General features: G+C 41.6%; 1 protein-coding gene across 7 annotated transcripts in view; it reads left to right on the top strand.

The window, feature by feature from the left end:
- Positions 1–19,529, top strand: part of DPYS (dihydropyrimidinase) — a 155,539-nt gene that overhangs the window by 67,962 nt on the left and 68,048 nt on the right. For 5 of the 7 annotated variants that reach the window (XR_009516635.1, XM_059995046.1, XM_059995041.1 and 2 more), the window contains one exon: positions 7,630–7,837. Coding sequence is in view for 6 of the 7 variants with exons in the window: in XM_059995046.1 (XP_059851029.1) it covers positions 7,630–7,837 (208 nt within the window). In the remaining variant the exon portion in view is untranslated. Of the gene's footprint in view, positions 1–7,629; positions 7,838–17,580; positions 17,703–19,081 lie in introns of all 7 variants that reach the window. The other 2 variants (XM_059995042.2, XM_059995045.1) reach the window with 2 other exon arrangements.

The following is a 19,529-nucleotide window of genomic DNA, read 5'->3' as shown; positions in this document are numbered from 1 at the left end:
GACAACCTTGACACCCCTCTGCAGAGAGATGTGCCCGTTTGATACAAGCTCAAAGCGAGTTTGACAAAGAGCAGCTTTTCCCTTGGGGCAGGGTGACCATGGAGAATCTGCTAATGAAGAGTTAATGGCCCAGGAACCCCAGCTTCACTTATCAGATGGGAAGGTTTTAATCATTCCTATCTTTCCTGTTACCACCAGGACGGGCCAACAGCCTAGCCATCCAATCAGTAATTAGAGAGAAGGTATTTCTCTACTCTCCTGACCTGACTATCATATTGTTAAATTTGAAAAATATTTGATGATGAATTTTACAGCTCTTTGGTTTTACTTATGAGTGGAATCAGAGCACCGCCCCACATTTGCATCTGTTCTGTGGACAGATTTGGTGGAAAATAGTTCCTGGTTTCTTTTTGAGTCACAAACCTTTTGAACTGTGCCTCAGAGACATCCATGGGCTCTTCATTACAGGAATTACTCTCCAAAGGACAAGGTCTTTATCAGTCAGGGTCTTTGGTTGCAAACCATAGTAACTAACTTACACGCAGATGAGCAAAAACACACTCTGTGGGAAGGCCATGGGGTGCTCACAGACCAAAAGAATAGTCAGTGCTCCAGGCTTTGAAAGAACAGAGTCCAAGGCAGCCCTGGACAGCCTGCAGCAGGAATTGCTCTGTGTTCAGGGATGCACCCTCCAATCACTTAAAAAAAATTTTTTTTTGTCATTCTACCAAAGATTCAAATTCTTGGGAAACAATGCAGTTCCCCCTCTCTTGGCTAGGGAAGAATAGGGCGCCATGCCTAACCATCTTGCCAGATATCTCCAATAGGGGAGAGATGTTTCGGTTTTTTTTTTTGCGGTACGCGGGCCTCTCACTGTTGCGGCCTCTCCCGTTGCGGAGCACAGGCTCCGGACGCGCAGGCTCAGCGGCCATGGCTCACGGGCCCAGCCGCTCTGCGGCACGTGGGATCCTCCCGGACCAGGGCACGAACCTGTGTCCCCTGCATCGGCAGGCGGACTCTCAACCACTGTGCCACCAGGGAAGCCCGGAGAGATGTTTCTTAAAGAAAAACTGGGGGAATGCTGAAACCAGAGGAAGGGAGAATGTATGCCAGGGGATGGAACTACAGTGCTTGCTACACTGCATTTCTCAGAATAGGATCACGTGTGTGGCTGAAATGCACAGCAAAGCTCCATGTCACCTGCTCCAATTTATCTCACAGTGTCGCTGAACCTTAGGACGATAACACGTTAGCCCATTGACTGAATCCCTTTTAGTTAGAGCCCAGACGTGTGCTTCTGCTTTCTTCTAAGATGGTTGAAAGAAAAAGATGGACCAGGCAGGGTTCTTAGCTGCACCCAAGAGAAATCTACGCTAGGTGCTTAAACAGAAGAAGAATGTATTAAAAGAACTGGGCGGCTCAGAGAATCTCCAGGAGGACCAGAAGACCAGGCTGAGAGGCTGTGTAGCCAGGACCAATGCCCCAGGCCTACCATAGGACAGTGGAGAGCCCCAGTGTTGCCCCTGGGCTCAGTTGCCATGAATCGCTTCACTGAGGCAGGGCTTGGACCCTAGTGCTAAACCCCTGTCACAACTGGCCTGAAAAACAGGATTGAGCCATCTCTCCCTTCACCAACATGGATCCTGCAGCACCTGCTTCCTGAGTCACCAGCTTGCCATGCAAAGTATGGTGCTGGGGCACCATTTTGGAGGAGGCCAGGTCACATGACTGGGCCCCAGCTGCAAAGGGGCCTGGGAAAGCATGTTCTGGCTTCTGCCTTAGAACAGAAGGCCTCTGCCTTGGAGGAAGCATGTTCAAAGGAACAACAAGTGTACTTAGAAAGGCAATTGTGTGACTTTGAACTTGTGTTCATTCCACTAATGGACCACGTCTCCCATACCACACTAGTAATGAATAGATTTTAAATACATTTTGTGGGCTTCCCTGGTGGCGCAGTGGTTGGGAGTCTGCCTGCCAATGCAGGGGATGTGGGTTCGTGCCCTAACTGGGCCCGTGAGCCACAATTACTGAGCCTGCGCATCTGGAGCCTGTGCTCTGCAACAAGAGAGGCCGCGATAGTGAGAGGCCCGCGCACCGCAATGAAGAGTGGCCCCCGCTTGCCACAACTAGAGAAAGCCCCCGCACAGAAACGAAGACCCAACACCATAAATAAATTAATTAATTAATTAAAAAAAATTTTAAATACATTTTGTAATAATTTTATAAACCTTATGATGATATTGCATTCTATTTTTTGTTGAAAACAAATATTGAAAACGTACCACAATTTTTTTAATCTTCTTATGACGGGGTTACAGATATACCAGTATGCTCAAAAAGTGGCAGTGATTCCAACCTCTCAGAGGTTCCTTCAATATCAAGCTGTATGATCCTTGGGCAAACTCTTCCATAGCTGTATTTCAGCATTACCATCCAGGACATGGTGTAATAGTACTTAGCTGCGGACTTAATCGTGTTGATAATATTGGTATTGCTAAGTACTTCTAGTTATCAAACAAATGTTTCATCTAACTGGATAAGATACAACTAAGAATGATAATTATAACAATGTTCCTTTATTTATTTATTACTAATGAGCTTGTACAGTTCACCAGAAATGCTAAGTAACAACAGAACTTTAGGATTGGATGTTTACATTCCATGTAGGTCAGTGTTCTGTTATTTCCAAAACACTGTAGTTATCAAGAGATCATTACAATTGATTCAGATAATGCTACAACACAGAGGAAAATGCAAGGTTTTGCCATGGATTGTCAGGGTCAGCTTCTAGGAACCAGAAGCTGGTCCTTCCCTTCCCTTCCCTTCCCTTCCCTTCCCTTTTGTTTCTGTTTCCTTTCTTTTCTCTTCTATTTTCTTCTCTTCTTTTCTTTTCCAGCTTTATTGAGATATGATTGACATGGGACCAGGATTTTTGAGCAGAGTCTTGGGGCAGGGAGGGGTCAGATCTGAGCAGTGAGACGGGCACCCGGGGAAAAGGAAGACTCAGAAGTGTGGAAGTTCCTAAAGAACTGGAGACTTGCAGCTCTGGCTGGAAGGAAAAAGTTGGGTGAGGAATGACACCCTGTCAGACACCTTCCAATGTGAAAGTGGAAGCACATTCTTTTTGCTGCTGGTGATAATGCCGAGAATTTACATTTTGTGTTAATTTGACCTCATTGACATAATGCCTTATTATAGAGAATCACTTAGATGTCGCCTAATTGCCTTCTTTCTCTTGCTAACCCCAACGCTGAGAAAGTCAAAAAAATGACCTTTGTTTTGGCTGCGGCAGAGAAATCTGATTTGATATTTTGTTGTCACAGATCTTTTGCTTTCATATTTGTTTGTTTTTTCCTAGGCCACACAAGCGCTTTAATTTGTATATTTCCTTTTGCATTTGTCCACATGCATATGTATTTTCCCATGCTTTCTGTAACTTTTTTTCCATTTAAATTATATAATTACCATTTTCTTTGCTTCCCCAGTGTATTCTTATTTCTAGTCTTTCACAGAAGTCCAATATTCCATTGAGTAATCATTGGAAAATTGTTATGCTTCAGTTTTTCAATAGTTTAGATATCGTAATGGCAATTTTTGTGTATAGAACTTATTTCTTCTGTTAGATTATTTTCCTAACAGCATCTGTAACTCTTAACTTCCTGCTTGGAAAAATAAAGTTTTATGTCTTAGGGTTTTCCCTTTTTTGCCTCCCATTCTTGTATATAACCATTTCATCATGAATTATTATGCATTTTACTTTCTCTGTATGGCAACCTTACTAATCCATCTGTCCAGACATGCTTATATAACATTGTACAGTATAAGCCCAAGAGCTTCTGCCGTCAGTGTAACTGTGATATGCAGGAAAGCAGTAGCCCAGACTATGGAAGTATCGCAGAGAGATTGTGATGGTCATAAAACAACACTCTAGCCTGAAGGTCTAAATCTCCTCTATGTTGTTTCCTAGATTTATTTTCTTTAAGTTTGTATCTTTCATCACCAACTCATAACTTATCATAACTCATTCTATACCTAGTAACCCTTTAACCATTTTCTTACTTTAATGACATTACTTACTATTTGATCAGTACTCTTCCCTCCTCCTTAGTGTTTGAAATTATTGTTGTTGTATTTGTACCTACCTCCGATTCATTAACCTTTTAAATGTTTCTCTCTACCAGTAAGTTGGTTCCTAAGGATACCGGAAGCTCTTTTTGTGCAGCATACACTGGCCATAGGACCCAGTGATGCCACTCATGGGAACTTACACTAAGAAAAGCGTTCACACCTAACATGTACATGAATCTTTATAATATCTGTATTCATAATCATCAAAAACTGGAAACAACCCAAATGTCCTTCAGTAGGTGAATGGATAAACACTCTATGGGGTATTCATACGCTGGAATACTACTCAGCAATTAAAAAGGAATGAACTATTGATACACACAACAACTTGGATAAATCTCAAAATAGTTACGCCAAATGAAAGAAGTCAGCTTCAAAAGGTTACATACTCTGTGATTCCATTTACATGACATTCTTGAAAAGAGACAGCTCAAGAGATAGAGAACAGATCAAGGATCTCCAGGAGTTACGCGTGGGGGGAGGTTGCGACTACACAGGGATGGTATGAGTTTTGGGGGGCGATGGAACTGTTTGTGTCCTGAATGTTGTGAGGATAACAAATCTATCCAGGTGTCAACATTCATAGAACTAACACTAAAAATGTAAATTTTATTGTATGTTAACTTAAAAAATATGAAAAGATTCCCGTTTCATCAAAGTAGTCATAGGTCCTTTGACAAGTTATGTAGCCTCTCTAAATCTCAATTTATTTACTTGTCAAGTGTAGACAATACTCTCTACCTTGAAGAGGTGTTATAAAGATGAAATAGAATGTCATAAAGTATCCACCTGACATACAGGAACATCTTTTTCTTTTCCATGCTGATATTTCTCATTGGGAGCAGATTCTTTTTCATGATTATTATTATCTGGGCTTTTCTACAGTTATATGTGTCTTGGGGAACAGACTGGAGGGTTTCAAGCAGAAAAGTGACCTGATCTGATGTTCATTTTTAAAATATGATTTGAGCATCTTTGTGGGGGGATGGTAAGGAGTGTAGGAGGGTAAGAATGGAAACATGGAGGCCAGTAAGAGGTGTTGGGGGTTGTCCAGATGAGAGATTATGGTGGCGTGGACTCGGTGGGAGCCATGGAGGGGGAGAGAAATGGGCAGGTTTGGGATTTATTTTTTTTTTTGGAGGTAGAACCAACAGGCTTGATGATGGTTTGAGGAGTGAGAAAAGGTGGCTGGGGGTGTCATTTACTGAGATGAGAAACTCAAGGGAGGAGCAAACTCCAGTGTGTGGGCTGGAGTCATCATGGAAAATCAAGAATTCTGTTTGGATGTGTTAAGGAGTGGAAACCAAACAGATAATTGGGTACAGGATTCTGGAACCCAGGACCAGGTCAGCGTCGTGTCGTTCATTTCCCCTGGAGGTGGCACTGTGAGTCTCCCAGCTCCGCCCCTCCAGATTAGGGTTGCAGGGGAGCTTTTAGCTGCTATTCCTCTGACCTAGCCTTGGGATTTTTAGCAAAGCACTTTTCTTTAATCCATTCCTGAGAGCAAGCACTTGTAGAAACTTCAGATTACCCTTGTATGATCCACTGCTGCCAGATTTTCTTTTTCCTTTTCCATTTAATGTGATTTAGGGAAAGGCGAACACCCAGTATTTCCAAATATCCAGCTTAGAAGTCATTAGTCATATTGTGTAAGATTGAAAAGTATTAATAAAATGCTGAGAATGCTGATGAATATGCAGATGCGTGACAAAATATGCTGAGATTATATTCAACACATTTTGTTATTTTTATTGTCCTCAAATTTCCAGTTTTGCCACAGCCAAGGGAAAGAAATTCAAGATATAATTTTCCTTTTCAAGGTATAATTTTTTCTATGTTGAATTTTTTAAAGTTTTTATTTTTTTATACAGCAGGTTCTTATTAGTTATTATACATATTAGTGTATATATGTCAATCCCAATCTCCCAATTCATCCCACCACCACCACCCCTCCCACCCCCACTTTCTCCCCTTGGTGTCCATACGTTTGTTCTCTGCACCTGTGTCTCTATTTCTGCCTTGCAAACCGGTTCATCTGTACCATTTTTCTAGATTCCACATATATGCGTTAATATATGATATTTGTTTTTCTCTTTCTGACTTACTTCACTCTGTATAACAGTCTCTAGGATCTCTACAAATGACCCAATTTCATTCCTTTTTATGGCTGAGTAATATTCCATTGTATATATGTAACACCTTCTTTATCGTCTGTCAGTGGGCATTTAGGCTGCTTCCATGACCTGGCTGTTGTAAATAGTGCTGCAGTGAACGTTGGGGTGCATGTGTCTTTTTGAATTATGGTTTTCTCTGGGTATATGCCCGGTAGTGGGATAAGCGTCATAAGAGACTGCTACAAGCACTCTATGCCAATAAAATGGACAACCTGGAAGAAATGGACAAATTCTTAGAAAGGTATAACCTTCCAAGACTGAACCAGGAAGAAATAGAAAATATGAACAGACCAATCACAAGTAACGAAATGGAAACTGATTAAAACTCTTCCAACAAACAAAAGTCCAGGACCAGATGACTTCACAGGTGAATTCTGTCAAACATTTAGAGAAGAGCTAACACCCATCCTTCTCAAACTCTTCCAAAAAATTGCAGAGGAAAGAACACTCCCAAACTCATTCTACAAGACCACCATCACCCTGATACCAAAACCAGACAAAGATACTACAGAAAAAGAAAATTACAGACCAATATCACTGATGAATATACATGCAAAAATCCTCAACAAAATACTAGCAAACAGAATCCAGCAACACCTTAAAAGGATCGTACACCATGATCAAGTGGGATTTATCCCAGGGATGCAAGGATTCTTCAATATATGCAAATCAGTCAATGTAATACACCACATTAACAAATTGAAGAATAAATACCATATGATCATCTCAATAGATGAGCAGAAAAAGCTTTCGACAAAATTCAATACCTATTTATGATAAAAAAAACTCTCCAGAAAGTGGGCATAGAGGGAACCTACTTCAACATAATAAAGGCCATATAAGATAAATACCAATTAATGATTGCCTCTGGGAAGGGAGGGACAGGGATGGAATTTGAGGGACAGGGAGGTATTGAGGAAACCTCGACTGTGTTTGCAAAACGTTAAAATTCTGTAGAGTGGGGTATTGAGTCAGTGTGTTCATCATACTCATCTATGTTTGAAATATTTTACAAGTAATATTTTGTTCTTTAAACATATACATAAAAATAACTTAAAATTATAAACACTAGAGACAATGCCCTTCTTCCACTCACTCCATCCTCATTAATCACCGCAAAGAGTGACCTACTGGGTTTTTCTCTCAGAAAATGTAATTACTTTGCAATAAAATGTTAATACTATGTTCTATTCTTAAAGTCACTTGTTCCAGTGATAAAGCTATGGCTTAATAGAGTTGCTAAATTTTCTTCTAAGTCATTCTTTTAATATTTCATATTTGTCATATGAGCTGGTAATGATCGGGAACATCTTTGTTTTTACATCAGGACCATTTCGGCAAAAACTCATCATCAGGCTGTTAACTTCAACATCTTCGAGGGCATGGTGTGCCATGGGGTGCCCCTGGTGACTATTTCAAGAGGCAAAGTGGTGTATGAAGCTGGAGTTTTCAGTGTCACAGCAGGAGACGGGAAGTTCATTCCTCGTAAACCATTTGCTGAATATATTTACAAACGGATCAAGCAGCAGGACCAGGTGAGTTGGGGCTAAGTGGGCTGTTAACACGGGCTGGATTGTCACTTGCTCCTGGATGCTGGTGATGGCGTTGTCACATACAATTGGTTAACATATTCATGGGGTGTTAGAAGAGGTTATGAACAAATACAGCTTTCAAAGAAAAAAGTCATTATTGGATGGATGCAGTTTCTTTTGAAGATTGGTGTCTATCGGGTTTCCTAATGGACCAAGTCAGGTTTTTCCAGGCAAGTGTAGGGCCCCTGTGGGCCTTTTGACAATTGCTGTTAGTCAGGGTCCTCTGAGAAGCAGCCACCCAGATGGATAAAGGTGTGAGTTTTTTAAACACCTGGGAGAGAAAATGGGTGGGAGCCCGGGAGAGGCTGGGAGAGCCCTCAGCCTGCAATTCAAGCCTGGCCCCAGTGAAGGAGAGAGGGAGAAAAACAAGTGGTGGAAACATCCTAGACTACTATGCAGACCAAGAAAGGTTGAGCAAGGCCTGCAAGCAGCCCTTGAGCCATCTCCTGCATCTAGCCACGTGGCGTGCCGTCATTGGCTGAGAACGGCAGTGGGAGGCATGTCCTCCGAGGAACAAAAGGATGGAGTTCAAACTCAACTACTGTCCCTTGAAACATCAAGCTCCCTGTAGTTGAAGGTCTGCAAGGTGTATTCTAATGACCACCAGAGCAATGGCGGAGTTTGAGGTCAAGGTAAATATGAATTCTACCTTGGCTTCCCTTTTCCTAGCTGTGTGGCCAAGAGTAAGTGTCTCTATCATCCTTGGTCTGTTTCCTCATCTGGAAAATGACAACAGTGTTTTCTCCCCAACAGATTGCAAGAGTCAAATGAGATTTTAAAACGTAAGGCACTAGTAGGAGGTCAATAAACATCAGTTCAGTCTCTTTGCTTTCCCCCTTTGATGACCGAATTTATAATAGAGGCCTCCAAGTCTTGTTATAATCCAGCTGTTAAAAAAGAGGTGTTTGTCCTTTTAATACGTCTTGGATTTTCCAATGTTTGTTTAGCTCATGCAGTGTTTTAAACAGTTTTAAAAATTCACTTCACTACACACAGTAATATATCAGAATTTTCAGACTAAAACCATCTAAATTGCTGGGTTTGGAGTGAGGCGGGGCACCGTGTACCCTCAATCCCACATGGTAAGAGCAGGCCGGAGCTGGATGGCCAAGCCCCACAGAGGCAGCCTTTCTGATTTTCACCTACAGGCTTCACTCATTAATGTTCCCAACTTGGCCGTGTAGCCCTTAGAATTTGTAACCCTTGGGTTAGTTCTAAGGCTTCTGTGTCTTCTTTCCATTTTAAAATATACTTCTCTTTTTCCAAAGTTCTCTGGCTGTTTTCCGATTCATTTCGTTTGGGTCTTGTAGTCTCTTTGATTTCTCCTCTAAAGTCTTGTGAAAATTTTTTGCTTGTGGATTCTCAGAGTTTGTTAGATAAGATTCATCCTTTTTTTTTTTTTAACCACTTCCTAAAGCTTTGATTAAGTAAAAAAGTGCTCTAGAATGCTTTAAATTCTCAGGATGCTACAATTCTTTTTTTTTTTTTTTAGATCTTTATTGGGGTTTAATTGCTTTACAATGGTGTGTTAGTTTCTGCTTTATAACAAAGTGAATCAGTTATACATATGTCCCCATATCTCTTCCCTCTTGCATCTCCCTCCCTCCCACCCTCCCTATCCCACCCTTCTAGCTGGTCATAAAGCACCGAGCTGATACCCCTGTGCTATGTGGCTGCTTCCCACTAGCTATCTACCTTACATTTGTTAGTGTATATATGTCCATGCCTCTCTCTCGCTTTGTCACAGCTCACCCTTCCCCCTCCCCATATCCTCAAGTCCGTTCTCCAGTAGGTCTGTGTCTTTATTCCTGTCTTACCCCTAGGTTCTTCATGACATTTCTTTATATACTGTATTTCAGTTAAAATATTTAAGGTTGCAATTTATTTTGCTGGGAGTTAATTTGTAAATATTGACACTGACAGGTGACAGGTAGGTAGAGACTATAAGGTTTCCATGTATTTCTAAACATCACATGGTAAATAACAGCAATGCTAACATTTACTGAGCTTTTACTGAAGGCAAGGCACAATGCTAGGGGCTCTGTCACTGTAACAACCCTGTGAGCGAGGGAGTATTATTTTCCCCACTTTATTTATTTATTTACTTTTGGCTGCATTGGGTCTTCGTTGCTGCGCGTGTGGGATCTTCCCAGACCAGGGCTCGAACCCATGTTCCCTACATTGGCAGGCGGATTCTTAACCACTGCGCCACCAGGGAAGCCCCCCCACTTTAAATATTAGGAAACTGAAGCTTCAGGAAATTAAGAAACTTGGTCATGTCACACAACTAGTATATGGCAGGACCAAAACATAAACTCTGGTTATCTGACTACAAAAGCTATATACTTAAGCAATAAACCATATAACGTAAACCATAAAGATTGAGTTAAATGAGTTAATGGGAGATAAATTATTCTAGGTTTGGGGAAAAAATCTAAGTGAGAGGCCTTGATGGCAGCTAGTTCATTCATGACACTTGTAGAATCCAAGGGATGAACAGATAAACAGATAAGTGTTGACTTAGAAGAGATAGTACTGACAGCACTGGGTGATGGATCCTGTGACGCTTGAAGTGGATCCAGGACGAGCCTGCTCCTGGCTGTCAGTACCAGTTGCCCACCAGCAGGGACACTAGACTAACTGGGAACCCCTGACAGACTGTATTTAAAGGACTGACTTTGCCTAAGTCTTCCTCTTGTAGGGAAAACATGCCGAGATCACTGAATGACTGGCTTCATCAGTTCTCCTTTTCAAATCGTTGTTGGGTATTTTATTGGCAAAATTAATGCTAACATCATTTTTTAGTTCACTCTCAATTTTGTGAGTTATTTTAGTTTCTCAATATTTTCTTCTGATACCAACTTTTTAGGTATTCTAGTGCATTATTGTTTTTACAATAGCAGTAAGTAATAGTTGTATTACAATATATTGTTCTGAGCACTTACTATCTGCCAGGCAGTGTATTTGGTGTAATTTATATTTATTATTTTACCTAACCTGCACAACAAGCCATGTGGGAGATATTATCATCCCCATTTTACAGAATAGAAAACTGACTCTCAGCAAGATTAAGTAACTTTCCCTGGGCTGAGCAGTAAGTAAACGTAAGAGCCAGGGTGTGTGATAAGGCCTTTCTGATTCCCGCTGTACATGAGACCTCTGTAGAGCAAGAAAACAGAAGAAAATGATTGTGAAACTCAAATCATGGGGAATGCATTATTTTAAAAAGTGTTGATGTGGAAAAAGTATCAAAAAAATGAATAAAATGAGGTTTGGGGACTGTGTGGAGATGTTTCAGACCTTTTTTCTCTCCATCAGGCAAAGATAATTTTATAGAAGAAAAATATTACGTTAAAGTTAAGAAAAAGAGTTGTTAGGAATCCTAGATTTTAAATTCGCATGAGGTAATTAGAGCTCTTACTTTGGTTTTCATTTGAAACATTCAGATTTCTTTGTAAGTGAGGATAAGAGTTTGAAGGCAAGCAGGAAAGGCCCATACCATTTCTCCTGCTATCCTGTTATCCTTCCCAAGAAAATAATCACTTACCACTCTGGACTCCAAAGCACAGATTGTAGAGACACGCCAGTGTTTGTCAGTCCCAGAACTCAGCTGGTCTCCTGGCTAGAACGTTAGTTCTTCGAGGAACTTATTTTTTATTCCCAGTACTTCCTATGTAGTAGGCGTTTGATAAATAAACAAATTGCAAATGGAAGGAGCAAAGACTGTAGTTTCAGAGGTCATAGAAAGGACTGGAAATAAATTTACACAGGAGATTGCCTCTTGCCTCGTCCCAAACAGTGGGGTTGTCTGTGAACTTGATTCTTATCCACGATTTTATTACTTAGTGAAACTTGGCATCATGCTGTGCAGCTATCACTGTTAACGGATATTGTGAGGAATTTCGAAGGAGAGAAATGACATTTTAATGCAATTTGACAGCTTCAGGGAATTGTTACTTTATTTTAATATTTAAACAGGGGATCATTAAGGGGAAAAATTTAAATCAGAAGATGAAACATCAAAATTTATTTGATATGTGTTACATAATAAAATACATATTTCAATTCAATATAAAAAGTCACTTAAGGAAGCGTGTTGGGGGATTTAGGAAAGAAAAATATAAGAGGAAGGAAAAACAGTACATGGTCCCTCGGTATCCATAGGGTTAGGTGCTCAGTATCTGCAGATACCAAAATCCACAGCTGCTCAAGTCCCTTATACCGTTGGCCCTCTCTATCCGTGTATTCACCCAACTGTGCACACGGAGGGCCACTGTAACAGCAGCTTGGGTGTTCAAGTACATTTTGAAAGAAGAAAATCAACTTACCTACTGTTCCTTCTTTACCAAAAACAACAAAAACAAAACCTTTTTAAACTCAAATGGTTTATTATTCCTAGAATTTTTGTGTGTTTAGAGTATTATAATTTTTACCAAAATTTGGAAGCATAGACATTCTTCAAGTCATCCCTTTTTCTCTTTTTTCAGTAATAAGCAACCCAATCTATTTTGGAAAATTAGGGTCACATTGCATCTTCTAGAGAAGCAGGAATAGCTTCATGGAGTAAGGCATGGTTTCAGAATACTGCGCCAAAGCTTTTAGACTGGCTTGTGCCCTTGCAGCCATAAGCGTAATTTGCCTTTTAGATAAGATAAAATTAAATGGATGGCCGATCTAGTCCTTGAAATGGGTGTTTTCCATTTCCGAAATAACAGTTTATCAATGTCTTTCTCAATGTGGTGGCCCAGAGAAAATACTTTCATATCACCAGCTGCCACGTAATTCTGATTTCCTCGGATTGCTTGCTAGTAATTGCAAAAGGCCGTGCATATGTTGGAGCCAGCTCATTTTGGCTGTGAGAGACCCTTGTATGTATCCCTTCCCGACTCCTCATTCAGTGATGTCGGTAGCTTGAAATCAGCCATGGTGAGAGCATTTACACAACAGAAATAGGCAAGTGCTATAAATCAGGGCTTTAGGAGTGATGAGAAAAGGGGAAGGTGGGCTGTCAACACTTACCAGTACATCACTGTATACAGGGACTTTGTAAGTACTCTCTTTCCATGTTTTATCTAACCATTCAGTGTTCATCCAGTAAATACTTATTGATGACCAAATTATGTGCTCACATTGTTCTTGAGAAATAGCTCGCAGGGTATTTTGAGGATTAAATGGAAACGTTTGGTGGATTGTAAAACATCAAAATGCAAATTTTCATTGTTATAGATCACCTCTGTTGAATCTAGTGATTCATAGTCCCCTGGAGAGCTCAGTCCTGTGAGGACCTCTAAGAACCTTGAAGTTCACCAGGTACTGAATACCTACCTGTAAATTCACCAGCCAGGCATGGATTTCATTCTCAGGGAGTCGCTGCTCATTTGGACTGTTTGATGTTACGTCAGTGTCTGCTGTTTGGTATTTGGAATTTCTGTTGTCTTTATCGCTATTTTAGTATCTTAGCCTCCATGATCAACATTGTATTAGTAACTTCTTGAGGTTCAGGATTCTTGTCTATGGGCTTAAAAATCTCAGAAAAATCTAGCATCCTAGCATTTTACTCTCTGCAGACAATACAGGTAAATTTTCTATCAATTTTAAGCTTCCTCTTTTCCCTGATCAGCTAACCAAAAACATTTCTGCAATCATGCGGGTATAGTGATTGCAATTAATATTTAGTCATAGCACTTCACATTGTGATATAATTCCCATTTTTGTCTATGAACTCACCACAGTGACAATCATCATTAAATACTATGAACTCAAATTGAACTCCCATCTACCTAAGTAGACCACCAGCACGCTGCTGGGTGAGGTACCATCCACGTTTCCCGTATTACTTAGGATAGCCCGTCACAGTGTTTTACCCTCAAACCTTTCTATTTGATTGTAAACCCATCAAGATGGGAAGAACTGCTGGTGGGGTGTGATCATCTAATTTTGGCCAGCCTGTACTGGGGGAAAAAAATGTCACCACCCAGATCAGTCTTCCGAAGGTGTGCGCTCAGGATCCTAGTCTCTTTTAGGTGCTCCTTAAAAAAGCTTTCAAGTGATCTTAGATAATGCTACCCTCAGGTGATTCTGTTGCCCAATATCATCTAAAAAGTTCTAAGAAGTCCTACAGTCAAGAAATCTTTCATTTAACAAATGTTTGTTAAGCACCAGATACAATTCCATATTCCAGGTGCCGGGGGTACAGGTGTAACTAAGACAGCAGTCCCTGGGCTCAAAGAGTTTTAATCCTACTTCTCTTTCAACTATAGTTTGTGGTGGTTAAGTTCTAGTTCTGTTTGAGATGCTAATTACACCTCCCTGTGAAGAGGTCAGTTAGCCACTTGGATAAAGAAGTCCAGAAGTTGAGAGGCATTGGGGCTGGACATAAAATTTAAGAATCCTGGCATCTACATTTATTTAAAAACACAAGTCTGAGGCCACCAGAGAGACTGTAGACAGAGAAGAGAGGGGACTTGAGAAAGAGCTCTGGGGCTGCCAACCTTCAGAGGCTGAGGGGAGGAGCCAGCAAAGGAGCCTGAGAAAGCTGACCAGTGAGATCAGACGAAAACTAGAACACGAAGAAGAGAAGAGACCTGCTTACTTTGTTCAACCCAGAACCCTCTGATACTTCATCCTGGTCTTTCTGTGAGCTTTATGCTGCATTAATGTCCTCTAAGAAGTAGGTATGCAGGGACTTCCCTGGTGGCGCAGTGGTTAGGAATCCACCTGCCAATGCAGGGGACATGGCTTCGAGCCCTGGTCCGGGAAGATCCCACATGCTGCGGAGCAACTAAGCCCATGCGCCACAACTGCTGAGCCTGCACTCTAGAGCCCACGAGCCACAACTACTGAAGCCCACGTGCCACAACTACTGAGGCCTGCGCACCTAGAGCCCGTGCTCCTCAATAAGAGAAGCCACCGCAATGAGAAGCCAGCGCACCAAAACGAAGAACAGCCCCCGCTCGCCGCAGCTAGAGAAGCCCGCACGCAGCAACGAAGACCCAACGTAGCCAAAAATAAATAAATAAGTAAAAAAAAAAAAAAGAAAGAAATAGGTATGCATTTAGTTGGGAGACTCAGGATGGTGTCCCTGTCATCACTGTACTCATCCTGGATACCTGGGAAAGAAGCCCACTTTGGACCCAACCACTAGGGTAACCTCTGAGCATTATGCACTGGTTGTACCAGATGCTGATGCCCATGTCAGGGCTGGGCACGTCACACTTGAGATGGAGATTTTCCATTTGCCACTAGAGAGAAGCCACGTGACTACTTTTCCTGAGAGCTGCAGTGTAAGTCTGCTTAGAAAACATGTGCAGCCGAACTCTGGAATAATGCAGGGAAGGCTTAACATTCTGCGGAACGAGTGCCATCACCTTTCCATTTCGTCACAGTGAACATCTATTGAGGTTCTAAAATGTATATAGAGTACAGTGCCAGGGGCAATAGACAGTACAAAGATGGACAAGACCTGGGTCTAGCGTTAAAGAACTTACGTAACCACATCTAAGGCTAAGAAAATATTAAAAGGTTGAAAGTACTGCAAGGCTTGAGACCAGAACTTAAATTGTCTTTGATTCCTGTCAACTTGTCTATAAAGGGGAAGACTGTGAAGTGTGGGGCAGCAGAAGCCTCCCCAGAGAGGGCCAGTCTGTCTGAGGTTGCGGTGTGGGCAGGAGTGGTTGACAGCCCATAGCCATCCTGGCGGGAAATCGGTCCCTGCCTGTCTCGAGCCTCAGCAGCAGATGAAGAGGAAGGCTGTGTGCACGTGAGACCTGGCCAGTCAGATCAGAGACATTTGATGGGCAGTGTGACCAGAGTGACCAGCCAGGCTAAGAGGGGCCTCGTGGCATTGCTAGTACAGTGACTGAGCGGCCGCAAGGGGATTCTTAGACAAAGTGCAAAGTGCAGATATTTATTCAGGATATAATATTCCTGAATATTTCCTGAAGTGCAACCTGGGGAGCAGATCAGTGGTAAAGCAGAACAAGAGAGGATGAGGGAAACTGAGCTCTGGCCAGGATAAGTGACACAAAGAGGAGAGGAGCTCAACTAGGGATCTCCTTCCCACCAACATCCTTCCCTTTACACGCTCAGAAGTGTCCCAGTTTGGATGATGAATTATATGGTCACCGTAGGTTTAAGTACATATATATAGTTGGGCTTGAAAAGTAAACCAGGAGAAGAAAAAACATGGAGACTAAAGACCTGAAACGGGGCATGTGGTCAGAGAGTGGGGTATTAAATTAATTTAAAGTTTCAGGTGTGGATTGGCTCCAGGTAACTACAATGTCCAGGGACTGGGTGGCAGCCACCCCATGTCGGTGTTCAAGGTGATGGCAGGATCCAGGGTCAAGGAAAGGACTGAGTCGATAGCGAGCCAAGATGCAAGTCCAGCAAAGCATCCAACCAGACACAGAAAGTGGACAGAGGCTTGGACTTGTGCACAGAGGGCAGGGGTCTTCCTAGTCACTAAGTGATCAGTGTGCTTCAAATTCCACTGTAGGGACACGGTCTCTGTCTTGTTCTCTGCTTTGTCCTCTGCAAAATATCTGGGGCTTGTGTGTGCTCAGTAAATATCTACTGGATGAAGGAAGGAAATGCTTTGTATCTGGGAAATCTCATGTGCCTGTGAGGTAGGTTTTATTCCTTGCATTTCATACATGAGTGAGTAGGCTCAGAGGAGCTTATTAACTTGCCAGTTTCCTACAGCCAGTAAATGGCAAAGCTAGAATTCAGACTCAGACCTACCTTTCTCCAAAGCCCACACGGTTGATCACTATAATACATTAGTTTTGGTGGTCAAAATAAGACATGTACACAAACGTACACACACACATATTTATTTTTTAAGAGCTTTTATATGCTAGGCGTTATTCTAAATGCTTTACATATATTTAATCCTCACAACCCCCCTACAAATTAGGAGCTATTACGATCCCCAGTTTACAGCTGAAGCACAGTTTTAAGTAACATGCCCAGGCAAGCTGGTTCCAGAGCCCATGCCCTTAATCACTGTGGTTTGCAATTACTTGACTTGCCAGTGAATTTGTGTCCACATTGACAAACAGTAGGATTTAGTTCTTATGCATCCCTTTGTTTAGAAAGTCCTGATTTCGAAAGTCTGCTCAAGCACTGAATTAACTCTAGCTGAATCCAGGGTTCTGCTACACAGTTGGGCACCAAAGGGGTATAGTCCCAGATGGGAGATTCTGTGGAAGGCTTGTTACAAGCGGGGACTATCAGGAAAATGAGGAAACACACACACAGACTGCTAGAATCTGAAACAAAAAGCTGAAAGTCGTAGGAGACGTACAACAAAACACTCTGGGAATATAGACACCTAGAACTGAAACTACAAGAAAAGGTAGAATGTTGGAAAAGCCTGGAAGGTGGTTATAGAACAGAATGTGTGAGGATATGGCAGAGGCCCCAGTGAAAGTTGCGGTGGAAGGAATGACTGTTAGGAAGTGTTCCCTCGGCCTTTGTCTGATGCAAATCAACCCCAGTGAAAGAGTGGGGCAATGCGGGTACTCGAGGTCGCCGGGAGTTTCTGTGAAAGGGCAGGGCATGGGAGGCACATGATAATTCACAAGGCTCGTTTTTGGTCTCACAATTCACTTAGGGAGCAGAACTTAGCTTTGAATTCAAGAAGTCAACAAGCCACAAGAGAAAAATGAAATGTTCTGTTTCAGACTTGCACGCCTACCCCCGTGGAGCGTGAACCCTATAAGGGAGAAGTCATCACACTGAAATCCAGAGGGACAAAAGAAGACGCCACACATGGGACCAGGAAACAGGCCCACTCCTGAACCAGGTGCTGTCAGTAAGGGATAGTGGGCAGAGAAAGTTTCCCTCCCTGACAGCATATGAAATTAGCATTATCTCTTTCTTCCTTAGTGTTTAAAGAGTCCACGGTCAAGGTCAAAGACTTCAAAGTGACCTAAGACTCAAGGACAGTTCAGCCAAAGGGCAGGCTAACAAAAGACCTCTTGACGCAGAACACTTGGATGAGGCCTCCAGGTTGCAGAAGGCCTTGGGCTAGCTGGAGGTTTATTCTCTGAGACGTTAGGAAACATTGCACAGAGGCCTAGAGAATCAAATATGAGTGAGAGGCTGGTAACACAGAGAGAGGCTGTTATTGAGGAAGGCTGGCACTACTTAAAACTGAGAGTGCAAGTTTATAGTCAAAATTTATAAACCGATTAGGACTTTATCTGGAAGAAATGCATCTATGTATTGTAAAGGCAACCATATTCTAGAACTTAGAATGGAATGAAAAATGAATCATGTTGCTTTGGGTATAATTTTTCACGAAAATGATTTGATAGCTTATTTCACACAGTTTTAGAATAATACAGATGTGGTCATTTAAAAAACATTTGAGTGCTTCCTCTGTTTTCTCTTTTGACATTCAAGTCTTTCTTTTTGAAGCACGTATTATCATCATCCTTGTCAATTTTCTTTTTCTTTTTCTGGGTTTTTTTTTTTTTTCCCCAGTTGTTTTCTGGTCCTGCTCTGCCAGGTACCTATTTCACCATGGCTTTCCTGTGATTTAAACATTTCTCTAACATCGTTTCCACTGACTCCATGAAATCTACATGTTTTGCCAGTTTTGTAATTTCACTAGCCTCTATGGCTTTGTTTTTTCTTTTTAACGTGTGATACATTTTCAGATGTTTCAGCAGGTAGCAATCAGCAAAAGATTACAGAGGAGGTTGACAAGATGGACAGGGAGAGATGTTTGTGTTAATTAGGGACGCTGTCTGTCAAAGGACTTGTTTTATACAAACCCAGTTAGGCACTGCAGGTTTTTACATTATGATAACCTATGCTTCCTTACGTAAACCCTGAGCCTTGTATAATGGGGCCCTGTGTACTCCCAGCTGTGTTCTCTTTCATTAGTGAATGCTGTTAGGTTTTTAGTAATGCCGGACAGCCAGCAGTTGCAGCTTGGTTGTCATTTCCTGACTATTGGAACTATTTTTCCAATCCAGGAAGGTTGTGTTAAAAATCCAGAGGAAGATTAGCAAGAGGAAGACATTTTATTGAACGCTGTAACATGCTATTACCAGCATTTGTAGGAGCGGGATTCATGTTTACTTTGATTATAGGATTTCTTGGGGGTCAGGCTTGGGTTCTGCATCTCTTTGTGAGGGAGAATGTTACACTGGGTTCCTTTTATTCTGTTCAAAGGTAAAATCAGAGAAAAGGATGCTGCTGTTCCCATCCCAGTTAAACGTTGTCAGCCCGTGGAGAAGCGGGCCTTATTTCAACTCCCCAAGATCCTTTTGAAAAAATAATCGCTCTAGGCTTCTTTGATTTCCCTTCAGAAGCAATTGCCGTCTTTCTTACTGTGACTTTGTTGCTGTGTAAGATTGAAGATATAAGTGAATATTACTGTGATGGAAAGTCTGTGTGAAAATTCACTGATGATACTTTAAAATGTCATCTTTGCTTACGCCAGATTTCTTACTTTGAATTTTTAAAAATCACTTTCTTGTTTAAAGTTTTTTAATGGCTACATTTGTTTAAAAATAGCGAACTCTGTGATTTTTACATTCTATTGCAATTTGTAAACATTTAGATCTTTATTGTAATTAATAAACATTTAGATCTTCATTTTATATCCTGTTATCTGAGT

This window comes from Delphinus delphis, chromosome 17 (assembly GCF_949987515.2).
Source record: "Delphinus delphis chromosome 17, mDelDel1.2, whole genome shotgun sequence".
Classification (NCBI taxonomy): Eukaryota; Metazoa; Chordata; class Mammalia; order Artiodactyla; family Delphinidae; genus Delphinus; species Delphinus delphis.
This window is presented reverse-complemented; position numbering and strand designations above follow the sequence as displayed.